This window comes from Dipodomys ordii, unplaced genomic scaffold (assembly GCF_000151885.1).
Source record: "Dipodomys ordii isolate 6190 unplaced genomic scaffold, Dord_2.0 Scaffold11, whole genome shotgun sequence".
Lineage (NCBI taxonomy): Eukaryota > Metazoa > Chordata > Mammalia > Rodentia > Heteromyidae > Dipodomys > Dipodomys ordii.
In genome coordinates this window covers 16,344,255-16,357,990 of record NW_012267227.1, presented here as the reverse complement: position 1 = coordinate 16,357,990, position 13,736 = coordinate 16,344,255, and the positions used below count along the sequence as shown (strand labels likewise).

The window sequence follows — 13,736 nt, the reverse complement described above, 5'->3', positions numbered from 1 at the left end:
AAAAGAAAATGTCCCGTCAGAGAGCCTAAACTATGCCCCCCAAAAGACCTGAGACCCTGACTCAGAATATCCTGGTTGCTGTTTGAAAGGGGCGGTAGCTAACCCCACCCTCAGGCCTGAAATCCTGCCGGGGATTCTGCCCCCATAGATGATAAAGCTGGGAGGGGGGGGTGAGTGTGGAGAGGAGAGGAAGGCTACACAGCTCGCCGGGTAGCGGGTGAGCAGCCTCCCGGACTCCCCGTCGTCAGTCCCTCCCAGTGCGGGGGGATTTCACTGTGAGCCCTTGGCCCTGACCTTCCGCCTTCAGACAGATGGCTCAGGGAGGCTGAACCTGCAGGAGTTCCACCACCTGTGGAAGAAGATCAAGGCCTGGCAGGTGGGCGAGGGAGGAGGCGCTGGGGTGGAGGGGCTGATGGAGGGATTCAGTGTGACCTCGTCTTCAAATTTGTTTTCAGAAAATCTTCAAACGCTACGATACAGACCATTCGGGCACCATCAACAGCTACGAGATGCGAAACGCAGTCAACGACGCAGGTATCATGGAGGGGTGGCCGGCAAGAGGAAGCTCACCTGAGGGGGGCAGGAATGGAGGGGAAGTGAGGCTACAAGGACCGTTAGAAGGGAGGATTCTCACCCTCCTTCCTGAGGCCAGCGGGCAGGGGGCAGGGAGATGAGCTCAGTTCCTCCTCTACGCAGGCTTCCACCTCAACAGCCAGCTCTACGATATCATCACCATGCGCTATGCAGACAAACACATGAACATCGACTTTGACAGCTTCATCTGCTGCTTTGTCAGACTGGAGGGCATGTTCAGTAAGTGGGGGGGGGGGACCATTCAGCACTCTCCAGCTTTCCCGGCCCCTCCCTCCCCCAATAGGGACATGTGGGAACCTCGGCCAGATAATCTAGTGTCCGGCTGAACAAAGACCAAGGCCGCTCTTGGTCCAGGAAAGGATGGCAAGGAGAGGGTCTCTAGCCATGTCACCTGTAGCTATTTGTGCTGAAGGACAACACGGCACACATTTCCTTCAGACATGTTATAGCAGGGGACGTGGAACAAGTCTGTAACTGGCCTGTGCATTCTTTCTTACACAGGAGCTTTTAATGCATTTGACAAGGATGGAGATGGTATCATCAAACTCAATGTTCTCGAGGTAAAAAGACCTTGCACATTCTTCCTGCACCATAAAGCCCATGACAGTGCAAGACACAATGTTCCTTACTTCTAGAGAGTGGCGGAGGGATGGGTAGGAAGGGAAGATGAAGCAGAGAAACTCAGCAGGGAATGTGGCTCATGGAGATCATGTAATAGCAAAAAGCTCCAGAAAGGCCTCAACCCCTAAAATTACCTGACACTAGAAAACATGTACCTCTGGAGACCACCTGGGGAAAAAGGACACGGCAAACAGGCTCCTCCTTTGAAAATCTTGCTGGTATCTATTCCCTCCCCTCCCCCCCAGCTGTAAGATGCTTAGGGCTGGGCTGCTCTGTCCTTGTCTACGTTCTGATCCTGGGACTTCCTCTTTCAGTGGCTGCAGCTCACCATGTATGCATGAACCAGGCTGCCCTTGTCCAAGGCCACGCAGGATCACTCAGGATTTCCACTGTATCTAATATCGCTAGAGGCCCTGGCCTCCAGGCGCTTCCCCGGTCGGTTCTCCTCCAGGTCCCTCTATCTTGTCTTGATGAGTAGCCTGACTCTTGGAGCACACCTCTGTCCCTCTGCAAGTGTCTGCCTCTGCTAGGTGCAGCGTAGTGCAGAGGTCTGCTGATTCTGAAGCAAACGCTCTCCTGTAGCTTGTACCAGGCTGACTGCAGAGCCGCCGCTAGAAGCCCATCACCTGTATGCTTTCCCACTCATGGGACAAAAGCCAAACCTGAACTTGGTTCTGTCTGACTGTTTTAGGATGGGCCTGGCTCTGGGGTAAACAAATCCAGTGGAACAGGGTTGGATACTTTTGAGTTGTCTGACTCCTAAGTTTAGCTGCATTCAGAGAGAAGTTGATCTAAATAAAGGCATGTGTACAGCTGGTTCCACTGTGTTTTGTATCCCCACGTTTATCAGCCAGAGCAGGACTGAATACCTTCCAGTAATAAACTCACCTGCACAAAGCCCCAGGCTGAATTCTACAGCCATGCCCTGAATGTACCTAGAAGCCAAGGCAGGCAGGGCCCGCTTAGTACTTGATGGCAGAAAGCCCTAGTTTCCAAATAGAACACCAGCACACAAAAACCTCAGCCTTGAGCCCCATTTCAGTCACACCTATATTGCTTGACTAGTCACTCAGGTAAGGAAGGGGGAATATATTTAGCTATATTGGGTAAAATAATTGTTGGTGTATAGAACACAAGAAAGTGTAAACTTTTGTGGGTGACTGGAGGGAGGGGCAATGTAGTTTTTTGTTTGTTTGTTTTGCCAGTCTGGGCCTGGGCACTGTCCCTGAGTTTCTTTTGCTCAAAGCTAGCACTCTACTACTTGAGTCACAGCACCATTTCTGGCTTTTTTGAGTAGTTTCTTGCAGATAAGAGTCTCATGGAGTTTCCTGCCCGGGCTGGCTTTGAACTGTGATCCTCAGATCTCAGCCTCTTGAGAAGCTAGGATTACAGGTGTGAGCCACAGGTGCCTGGATCAAAGATAGTTTTTTGAGTTTAGTTCCAGTTACTTGCTCTAAGATACCAGACAACTCCCAAGTGTAGCTGGTGTATCCATTTTACCTGGGCTGTAGCCTGTGGCACATCTATAGGCAACACATCTCTAAACATCTTGTGTTTTCTACCACTGTTCTCATGCTTTATGTCAACGTGCAGAAAAAGACGTTTGACTATGAAGATGCAAACAAGGTAATGAAAGTAAACAGTCAATTAGTAAAAGTACTTTATTCTCCTCTTGTATTTGCTCTATACCTTGCTTTACAAAGTTATGAAGTTCACAGCTTTATACCAAAATGTAAGAAGACTAGGCTTATTTGTTTATAAACATTTTTGCAGTCAGGTGTTATCTGACTTCTTCCTTCAAATCCATACTCAATACTGAAGAAAAAAAAATCAGAAACCAAGGGTACTGGAGTAGCTCTTGGGGACAGGATTTCTCTTAATAGGAGAAAGGTCTTCAACAGCTTTTCCTCCTTCGACCCCATTTTGCCTCCAGTTCAGCTGCATTACAACCTTGAATTCAGAGCAAATCTGGGAAACCCTATTTGCCATTCGGCTGAGCAGGGCCACACACTTAGGGCAGTAGGTGAAGTCAGCTACTGTGTGGGAAGCAGGGGTTTGGTTTAGAGGAGGGTCGCACATCCACTTTCACATGGAACTTGGCGGGGCTCAAAGCACTTCCACACTTGCTCAGTTGTGTCCATCCACGCTTCTCTCAACCCCACGGTCTTAAATGACTCCGGCTGGGCTAAAACCACCATTTTACCAATGTGGCAAGCATGGTCTTCATAATAATGCTAAGAGCTCTCCTTTAGGTAACAAGAACTAAATTTAAAAGTATGCACTTACAAGCTGCAATATTTGAGCAAACCAGAATATGTGTGCTATTCAAATTTCACTTCGCAATATACTTCAATCTCCTCTCCACTGGATTCTCTTCCACAAAACACACCACACCATTCATTGCTCTAGTTGCACGCCTACACCCATGCCCAGCAGCTAGCCACATGCCTAGTCACAAGCTGTCCACTCTATCATCTACCAGGAAAAACGACAAAAGAAAACCTTGGTTAGGCAAACAGTCACTTCAACAGCAAGGGCACTGCCTATAAATCACATGTAGGTCATGAATGAAACACTCACTTGCTCGCTATTCTGGGGGAGAAAAAAAACCTCCCCACAAAAGCAGGAGTGTGGTAGTGAATCACTTCTCAATTCAAGTAACATCAGGTCAAGTTAAGTTGCTATTTTTGTTTGCATTGTTTAGAACCGAGCAGAGGAGCATACCAAAATATATTCTGAACCTGATTAACAACTTTTACAGAAAACAAAGTGACTGATACTTTTATCAGTGTAAACTGATGTATAAAGAATGAGCATATGAAAAGATTTATTCTGTGGTTTCCTTGGCTTGGTGTTGTCAAGAATTCTAAAGATGGCTTCCAACTACTGGAAAGTGCCAGTTTCTGTTGGGTTAGTGGACAGTTAGATCCTTTCCTTCGTGAACTACTGAGCTGTATGTAGTCAACACGGACCTGAGCCACCGCCCTGGGAGCACAAGCAGAGGCTGAGATCTGACGTTCCCTCAGCCCAGCTCTGCACAACTTTCAAAACACACAGATCACAACGCAACCAAACAAAAGGGGCCAAGACCCCCTGGCTCCTTCCTTTCTCAAGAGGGCTGGAATGGGTCATTCTCCATCACTCATAAAGAATTTCACGTTTTTGAAAAGAACACATTACTGCTGCTGCTTCAAAGAAAACTTTTGTGACATGAGAAACAATACAATCCAGGTGCCCACCTGGACTCATGTATGCAAGAAGCACACCGATGCACACACCCAGACAGATGTGCGCCTGTAACTCTACTGAGTGAAGTCCCGAGTGCCTGGCCCTCCGCGCCCTGCTGCCCGCTGGAAACGTGTCACCCCTCTCCCTGCTCCACAGGCCCTTGGCCGACAGCACTGGAAGCTTCCTTAGCACCTCACCCTGCCAGCATGCAAACGCTGCCTCACTGCGGCCCAGGGAAAAGTGCAAGCTTTGGCAGTAAATCCAGATGGAGTCCTGGGAGGCCACTACCCTCAGACCCACACAACAGTGTGACTGCTCTGGTCACGGTTCTAGGAATGGGGGGTAAGAGGTGGGAAGAGCGGCTTTAATCTCCCACAGAATCAGCATTAATCCACCTGATCCACACGATCTCTTCAACATCAGACAAATCTAAGCCATGTGACTAACGGAAGTTTTTGTACTCTCAAGGGAAGAGAGTGAATGGCTTGTGGGGCCGTCTGTTACCTAGCAACAGCTCTAGACTAGCTCTCAACGTTTTCTGGACTAGTAAGAAACACAGGAGCTTTTTCCTAGAGAAAAGAACACGTACTTAAGTCTTCCATTATAAATACCCAGGGCTCACAGACCCTGCCCCACCCCAAAGCCAGAGGGAGAAGTGTGCACAGCTGCACTCCTGCTGCGGGGTGAGAACACCCTGAAGGTGCACTGCCCGCAGACAGGGCCACACCCTCAGGCCACCTAGCGGCATGGGGCTCCCCCACTCATCTCGCTCTCTCTCAACAATCTTGAGTTTTAGATTCCAGAAACAAGAGCAGAAAGTGACACTTAGTGTACTTTTACTGATCAACAGTCCAGAGAAAAATCCCCAAGTCCCACAATGAAAGTGAGGCTCTGTTGACCTGGGTGCTTCGGTTGTCCCAGATTCCTCAGCCAGCAGGTGGGTAAAGACCAAGATACTAGCTTCCAAAAGTCTCCAGAAGGCCGGCTTCAGTCCCTAAAGACTGTATCCAGATGCTTTAGTCTTAACTCCCTGACCTGGGGTGCTGTGGGTGGGTGGAAAATGCCCTGTGAGCCCAGAGGACTGACGGCTGCCATTGCTCTAGGCACAGTTAAAGGGCAGGAGAGGTGCAGGGACACAGGGTACGCCTCCAGCCCAAACAGCCGAAGGCACCTGTGGCAAGGAGCTCCCGGGCCTAACAGCAGAACAGAAAAGGAGACACTGGCCTGGCTGCTGCCTCACAGCGGGCGCTCTGCCAGACCTGCACACAAGTTCTCCAGGAAAGGCTTCCACAAGGACTCATCTCAATGGGACTGGGTCCTGAATCCTCCAACTCAAGCTGGTTAGCAATCATCTCCCATGTGTCCTATTGCACTGCAAGCCAGCTCTGTCCATTTACTAAGGAAGTGAATATCTGAAACACACTACAAATAATGGTTAAGAAAGGTAAGTACACACCCAGTCTTTACAACTGGGTCCTGAAAATGTAGCATCTCAACAAAGCTGTACTGAAAGCTTGACTATCAAAGGCAGAAAGCATCGTAAGAAACATAAACTAGAAACTGCAAGCTCAAAGTGACAAAAATATGATTAGGGCCAAAGTAGGTAACCAATTAAGATCTGGAGTTTTAATAAACATGGAAAGAATGCTAGTCGCATGAATCACTCTATGTCCCAGAGGAGTATAGGTATCCTTAAAAAAAAATCTGTTTCAATGTCATTGCACCCTCCTGCACAAACTTGAAATGTAACCTCTGACCTCACAGAGCTGCACAGGCTTTTGCTAGTTGGTAAGCCTGGCTTTCTACTTCCCCGCTTCCGGGGGGGGGGGAAGAAGAGGGAGTGGTCTGTGTGAAGAGGCCACAATGAAATAGTTCTACTAGTGACTTCCCAACATGGGAGGCAACAAACTTCATGAATCAATTCTGCTGTCATCGTCAGCATGTCGTTCGATGTGTCCAGCAGCATCCTAAGGAGAAGGGGAGAGGGACCGTAAGACACAAATTGGCTGGAAGACAGGAGCAAGTCAAAGCCGAGGAAAGCCACCCCAGATAATTCACTTATGCACTCAGCTGTAAGTTCTCCTCTTACCAAAGAGCACTGGAATAAATCTGTAGGTTCAATTACTGAGTTTGAGAAACATCTAAAAATAATCTCTAAGCTCTTCATGAAAATCTGCCATGTTCTTCCTCCCAAGTCTCAGAATAACAAAGAAGAAATATGCCCACAATATTCTTACGAGAGCCAAAACCCTCTGCCCGCCCCTGCGAAAGCGGGGTCCACGGGCGCACCTGCTTGGATCCTTTCCGAGCGGTGAAAAATGCGTCGCAATTCTTCCAGCGGCATTTCAGAGTCTGGAAGTTGGGATTCGTGTGGTCAGTCAGCAGGTGTTGTTTTAAGTGATCTACGACCCCAAATATCAGAGAGCAGCCATGCCACTGCAAGACAGACAGCAAGGGGCCAGGTGAGGAGGAAAGTGGAACAGAACCACCAACAGCACACTGCAGAGCCAACTGCAAAGTATCCTCCCCTGCTTTTGTCCCCAGGTACCTTGGAAGAGAAAAGCCCGTCACACTTCAACTTATTCTTAGCTACAAAGTATAGCAATACGAGTGGCTATCATATTAATTACCAGTATAATAAGGAGCCATGAAAAGAAAGACCAGAAAGTCTTTTGGCTCTTTGGCATTCTGAAAAGGTAGACATTATATTGTATTTTTAGACAAGGTCATGTTATGTGGCTCAGTAAGGCTGACCTCACGTTGGTGATCTTCCTGCCTCACCTTCCAAGTTCTGGAATTATAGGTATGCACTACCATGCCCATCTAACAATTACATCTTGTTAGATAAATATGGAAAAGTTTAGCAAATGTTTAAAGATGAAAGCAGAAATTTAGTTTAAACTACATTCTTGTTCATCTTGCCATCACAAAACTAAATTTTAGTCCATTTAGTTCAAAAGGCAAAAAATGTCCTAAAATACAGTAAAAAATATATTTAACCATTCTAAGAACTTCTGACCTATAGACTTGGAAATAAAAATGTCTGAACGAGAAACGCATCTGTGGAAATACACTAAGATGACTGTACTTGCTAAAGAATCTGCCCTTTAAAATTCATTGCTGCTACCATTCCAATCACAATCTTTCGTTTCCTTAAAAAAATCCTGACTTATGTGGTTGGATTTCATGATTAGTCAGAAAGCACAATGGCTTTGTTTTAGCTCTTTCCAACACTTGTTTATGGTAAACCTTGAGACTATAATACTAAACATATTTATTCTAAAACCTAATACATATCTAAGGCTTTTCTCTGTCAAAGTATTCCATGCCTGTACCTTTAAAAACACAAAATATGCTGGGTGTCAATGGCTCACGCCTGTAATCCTAGCTACTCAGGAGGCTGAGATCTGCAGATTGCAGTTTGAAGCCAAACCTGCCAGGAAGGTCTGTCAGACCCTTGCCTTCAACTAACCACCCAAAAGCCAGAAGTGGTAGAGCTCTAACCTTGAACAAAAAAGCTCAAGGACAGTACCCAGGCCCTGATTTCAAGCCCCAGGACTGGCACCAAAGGAAAAAAAAAGGAAAGAAGAATAGAAAATATGTTCCCTATTTCCCTAGATGCGTTTTCTATTTGTATATCCTGGCTTTTGTGCTAGATTTTGCTTGCCTTTACTCAGAAGACTAAAAAAGCAAAGACAGTAATATAAACAAACTGGAAACAATTAGGTTTTGGATAAGCTTAAAATCCAGTTTAAAAATAAAGAGTGATAAATTTATTCCATGAGTAATGAGGAGATTAGGGCTTGGGGAAAAAGAAATTCAGTACCAAAAACTTCTCTTTGGTCATGAGCAATATAAGAATGGATTTTAAAGAAGACTTACAAGAAGTAGTACTGAATTTTTTAATTTTTTTTTTGGTCGGTCATGGGGCTTGAACTCTGGGCCTGGGTGCTTGCTATCCCTGAGCTCTTCAGCTCAATGTGAGCGCTCTACCACTTGAGCCACAGTGCCACTTCTGGTTTTCTGGTGGTTAATTGGAGATAAGTGTCCCACGGCCAGGTACCAGTGGCTCACGCCTGTAGTCATAGCTACTCAGGAGGCTGAGATCTGAGGATCACAGTTCAAAGCCAGCCCAGGCAGGAAAGTCTGTGAGACTGAAAGTGGTAGAGTGCTAGCCTTGAGCAAAAAAGCTGTTCAGGGACAGTGCCCAGGCCCTGCGTTCAGGCCCTATGACCAAAAAAAAAAAAAAAAAAAAGTATAGCTTGGTATGGTGGCATATGCCAATAATCTAAACATTTGTGAGGTTGAAGTAGGACAATGGTGAATTTGAAGCCAATCTACAATACATAATGAGGCTATCTCAAAAAGATGTAAAATAAAAATCACAAAAATATTTTATTTGTGATTCTAAGCTTCCTTGTCCTATAGTAAAGTCATACAGCTTAAATACATACACTCAAATACAAAACACTAAGCCGATAATGACAAAGAGCTATAAACTAGCCTAGAGCTGAGTGTCTCTCCCCTTGGTGACAAGAACAGTGTCATTGCTTACCCAACAGCGGTAATTCTGCATCAGATTTAGCCTCACAGCCTGAATACTACCATCATAACAGCCAGTATAAATCTGGAGAAAGAAGTTAACAGGATTAGGCCAACATAGACACAGCCACAAAACATCCTCAAAATAAAAGAAACATAAGCCTAAAGCAAAACCACCTCCCAAGTACTAGAATGGGAGTGTAACTTCTAGATCTACTGGTCAGAACACTTTGAATGTGTGTTCTTTAGAGAGCCGATGAAGAGCTCTTGGGGCATGTGACTCCAAATGCAACCGGCAGGACTTGGAGACAGTCATTTATTCTTTAACTGGGGTAGCTTTGGCTTCTAACTGGTGTTGTCTATCAAGAATCTGAATTTCAAGATGGGTGCCGGTGGCTCATGCCTGTAATCCTAGCTACTCAGGAGGCTGAGATCTGAGGATCTCAATTCAAAGCCAGCCCGGGCAGGAAACTCTGTGAAACTCTTATCTCCAATAAACCATCAGAAAACCAGAAGTGGCACTGTAGCTCAAGTGGTAGAGCGCTATCCTTGAGCTGAGGGACAGTGCTCAGGCCCAGAGTTCAAGCCCCATGACCTACCAAAAAAAAAAAAAAGAATCTGAATTTCATTTTTTTTTTTTGTCGGTCGTGGGGCTTGAACTCTGGGCCTGAGTGCTGTCCCTCAGCTCTTCAGCTCAAGGTGAGCACTCTACCACTTGAGCTACAGCACCACTTCCGGTTTTCTGGTGATTTATTGGAGATAAGAGTTTCACGGACTTTCCTGCCCGGGCTGGCTTTGAACTGCAATCCTCAGATCTCAGCCTCCTGAGTAGCTAGGATTACAGGTGTGAGCCACCAGCGCCCGGCATTCTGAATTTCATTCTAAGAGAGGGTTCTACTACTAAAAACTTGAGAAGATCCATTCTGACTCAATGACCTAATTTTAAAATAAATCGAGGCTCAGCAGAGAAGTGAGTTAGCTTCTACTTTTAGGCCTGTTCTAACTGTGCAACAATGGCCAAGTCTCCTGACTCTAATTCTACCCTTCTCTTTGGATCATGATTCTAGAAAAAGTACCACTGTATTTTCTTTTAAACATCTTAAATATATCTTCTAACTAACGATGGCACTGCACTACATTTTTATGGTACTTATATTAGTTATGAGTAGAAATAGCATATTCAACTTATGCTGCTGGGTTGCTCTGTTAGGACAAGGCACAAAGGCAGTTGGCAATGAGCACACTGGGAAGAGGCGGGCGGTAGCGTCATCTGTGGGCAGAATTGTAGGCAAACACGTTTAGAAGCTCACGTCTCACATGCAATCATGACTCACCATGCTCTTATGGATGGTCATACACATAATCATGTCTTTGTGTCCTCCATAGACTTGCAGTCGATCATGGGACTGCAGAAGGAAGAAAAGGAAAAAGAATTAAGGGTTTATTTCCTTTGTGTTTTGTTTTTGAAATCTGGGCCTGGGTACTGTCTCTGAGCCCTTCAGCTCAAGGCAAGTGCTCCACCACTTCCCCAGCACCACATCCGGTTTTCTGGTGATTATTTGGAGAAAAGAATCTCATGGACTTTCCTGCCCAGGCTGGTTTTGAACCGCGATCCTCAGATCTCAGCCTCCTTAGTAGCTCGAATTACAGGCGTGAGCCTCCTGTGCCCAGCCCCTTGTGTTTATTAACTCTAGTACTTCAGGGACTTGGTGGTTTAAATTATTCCTGTGGCATTACACTGAACCACCAGTTTTGCATTAATAGAGACAGAGGAATGGAGTCTTCTTAGTAAATCCCTTGCAAGGTGAGGAGTTGGGAACTAGGAATATTACAACCAAAATTGCACAGAGGGAGAAGTGGTCAAAGTGAAGTCCCTGAGGGTTCTCTCTAGAAACTTAAGCTTAGAAATTCAGATTTTGGTTCACAGGAGCCGGCTGCTTCATCATTATCCAGTATGTTTGTGAACACAGACCACTTGGGCTCCACCCAAGCCTTGCTGTATCAGAAATCCACACCAGCCAGGTGCCAGTGGCTCATGCCTGTAATCCTAGCTACTCAGGAGGCTGAGATCTGAGGATCACGGTTCAAAGCCAGCCCGGGCAGGAAAGTACACAAGACTCTTACCTCCAATTAACCACTCAGAAAACTGGAAGTGGTGCTGTGGCTCAAGTGGTAGAGGGTTAGCCTTGAGCTGAAGAGCACAGGGACAGCGCCCAGGCCCAGAGTTCAAGCCCCACAACCGACCAAAAAGAAAAAAAAAAAAACCCAGGCAGGCTCTCTTTCCCCACAGCGAAATGCTGGGTGCAAATTCTACCTGCAGTTCATAGACTCGAACAAACTTGTCCAGGCAGGCTGTCACCATCACCTTCCCCAGGATGTTGACCACGGTGACGGCATGGTTGTGGCCTTTATAGATGCGCACGAGTTCCCCGGTCTGCACAGAGAGGAACAGTCACTAGGTGAACGGAAAGTCACCCTTACCACTCATTAATTCTAAGAAGCCACATGCAAACATATGTAGCTGTTCTAACAGCTGAAGAACTCTCACTGCATTTGCTACCTACAGGAAATTTCGCACTGTTGGAAACACAGTGTGAGCATTCCTAATCTAAAAACCTGAAGCCCAAAATACTCCAAAATCAAAAACTTCTTGAGCACAAATACAGGTGTCACAAATGGAAAACAAGCAAACAAACAAACCCACAACTCACCTCGTGTGACAGATTGGCCAAAGTATAGGAACAGTAAAAATTCTAAAATTACTGTAGGCTATATGTCTGTGAGATGTACATAAATGTGCTTAGACTTGGGTCTCCTCCCGAATACATCCCATTGTATCTATGTAAATATTGTAAAATATCAAACCTTGGGTAATGGCTGCTGGGCCTCTCCCTCCCGGCCACCATTGCTCTCACACAGACAGTCTGTCATGGGACTGCATGTGTATGGGGCTCAGGAACTCAGCCTCAGCAAGTGTGTCCTCAGTCCAGCCTCGCAGCTGTTTTTATTGTTCTATTTTAATCTACAAATCATAGACACTTGCCTAGAGTCTCAGCTGCTTGACTTAAAAGTCAAAAAGAGGCACTCAAATAAGACCTTCGATAAACTTTGAATCTGTCCTGGATTAAAAATTTCAAAAAGGACAGAATTTCTAAAGGGCTCACTATATTTATCCAAGAGCATGTGCTTAGCAATTATTATTCTTCCTTTCAACAGATGAGGCCTGACTCAAGAGTAGTCTAAGGAAACCTTCAACTTTAATAGGCCTTTTTTCCCCCGGTGTGAATATGCCTGTCCTGGGGCTTGGACTCAGGTTCTGGAGCTATCCCTGAGTTTTTCTGCTCTACCACTTGAGCCACAACTCCACTTATGGCTTTTTTCGTGCTTAACTAGAGATAACAAGTCTCATGGACTTACTGTCCAGGCTGGCTATCCAGCTATATACTTGGATATCAGAATCCTGAGTAGCTATGATTACAGGAGTGAGCCACTAGCACAGGCTTGAATGGGCCTCTTTCGACAGATTTTCTACATCCCACCAACATGGCTTACATGGATGTTGTGAGCATGGACTGACTGGTCACTAGAGCCGCTGAACACGAGGTCATTCACCACCTGCAAGAGAATGACTCAATGACTCAATGCCAGCATCTCAGTTTCCTCTAACATGTAACACACACTGGGCAAATTGTAACTACCATCTGATTTTCAAAGGAACACAAAGGTATGAAATAACGTATTTAGCAAACCAGTTATGCCAACTGAATCTTTAGACCCTGGCACTAGGCACGTGATGAAGTGACCATGCGCTGGTACGTTTGTTAACTCTCTAGAAAGAGCAAACATAGCCAAGAAGGGCATCAGATCGTACCCTTGCCCCACACAACAACACACTTCACTGTTTCTCAGTGACTAGATTAAAAAGTACTTTATCACTCAGTGAACCAGGCATAAATAAAAGCTCTGCAAGCTCCTAGCTCTTCTCCAGTCCTAAATAATGTGCATGCCAAATGCCACTGAAAGCGCTTGTACTCGCCTTCATGCAGAGAATGGTTTTGCTGTGGCCCTCCAGAGTTCGGAGGAGCAACCCGTTGCGTGCGTCGCGTACGCTGATGGTGCAGTCGTAAGAGCCCACAACCAGCAGCTTCCGGGCCCCTTCCTGAGCTGTGGCTAGACAGCTGACCGCCCGAGGGCCGTGGCACTCAAAGATCTCCAGTCGCTTGTTGTTCTGCAAAAGCAACCACCACATAGAAAATCAAAGGAGCTCATGCTAGACCACTTCAAAATCAACCCAAACGCTACCAACCCTCAAGTCTGCGACTGGTGCTCAAATTCTTAGAGCCACTTGGAATCCTGACCTCCCCAGTCTGCCACACCCCTCCCAGGACCTCCTTCAGACCCCATCTAGTAGGCGCAAACTCTTACACGATCAATGACTTTAACTTCAACCCACACCATTCTGATCCTAAAAAAGAAATGGATTCTTCCTTATGTTCTTTTCACTTTCCTAAAATTAATGTAAATACAGGATCAACCTTTCTTCACATTCTAGTACCTTCTTCCATGCAACAGACCCAGGAACTCTTCCTTTTTTGGTGCCATCCTGTCATGCTGTCTCCAAAGAATCTCTATGGAGAACTACTTTATTAAACTTTTTTTTTTTTTTTTTTTGCTTATGTGGTACTGAGGAATCGAACCCAGGGCCTCATGCATGCAAGGCAAGCACTCTACCACTGAGCCACCTTCCCAGC

At 45.9% G+C, this 13,736-nt stretch overlaps 2 protein-coding genes across 3 annotated transcripts in view; one reads left to right on the top strand and one right to left on the bottom strand.

Annotated features, from left to right (window-relative positions):
• Capn3 (calpain 3, (p94)) overlaps window positions 1–2,026 on the top strand; it is a 31,176-nt gene extending 29,150 nt beyond the window's left edge. For both annotated transcript variants that reach the window (XM_013010232.1, XM_013010233.1), the window contains 5 exons: window positions 308–376; window positions 456–534; window positions 697–813; window positions 1,096–1,154; window positions 1,530–2,026. In XM_013010232.1, the coding sequence (XP_012865686.1) occupies window positions 308–376; window positions 456–534; window positions 697–813; window positions 1,096–1,154; window positions 1,530–1,556 (351 nt within the window). In that variant the 3' untranslated portion in view covers window positions 1,557–2,026. The remainder of the gene's footprint in view (window positions 1–307; window positions 377–455; window positions 535–696; window positions 814–1,095; window positions 1,155–1,529) is intronic.
• Window positions 2,027–5,262: 3,236 nt separating this feature from the next.
• The window catches only part of Znf106 (zinc finger protein 106), a 61,712-nt gene continuing 53,238 nt past the window's right edge, over window positions 5,263–13,736 (bottom strand). The window contains exons 14-20 of the mRNA XM_013009987.1: window positions 13,022–13,213; window positions 12,538–12,600; window positions 11,300–11,419; window positions 10,320–10,391; window positions 8,999–9,070; window positions 6,733–6,879; window positions 5,263–6,410 (exon numbers count right to left, since the gene is read on the bottom strand). Coding sequence (XP_012865441.1) covers window positions 6,354–6,410; window positions 6,733–6,879; window positions 8,999–9,070; window positions 10,320–10,391; window positions 11,300–11,419; window positions 12,538–12,600; window positions 13,022–13,213 — 723 coding nt within the window. The 3' untranslated portion in view covers window positions 5,263–6,353. The remainder of the gene's footprint in view (window positions 6,411–6,732; window positions 6,880–8,998; window positions 9,071–10,319; window positions 10,392–11,299; window positions 11,420–12,537; window positions 12,601–13,021; window positions 13,214–13,736) is intronic.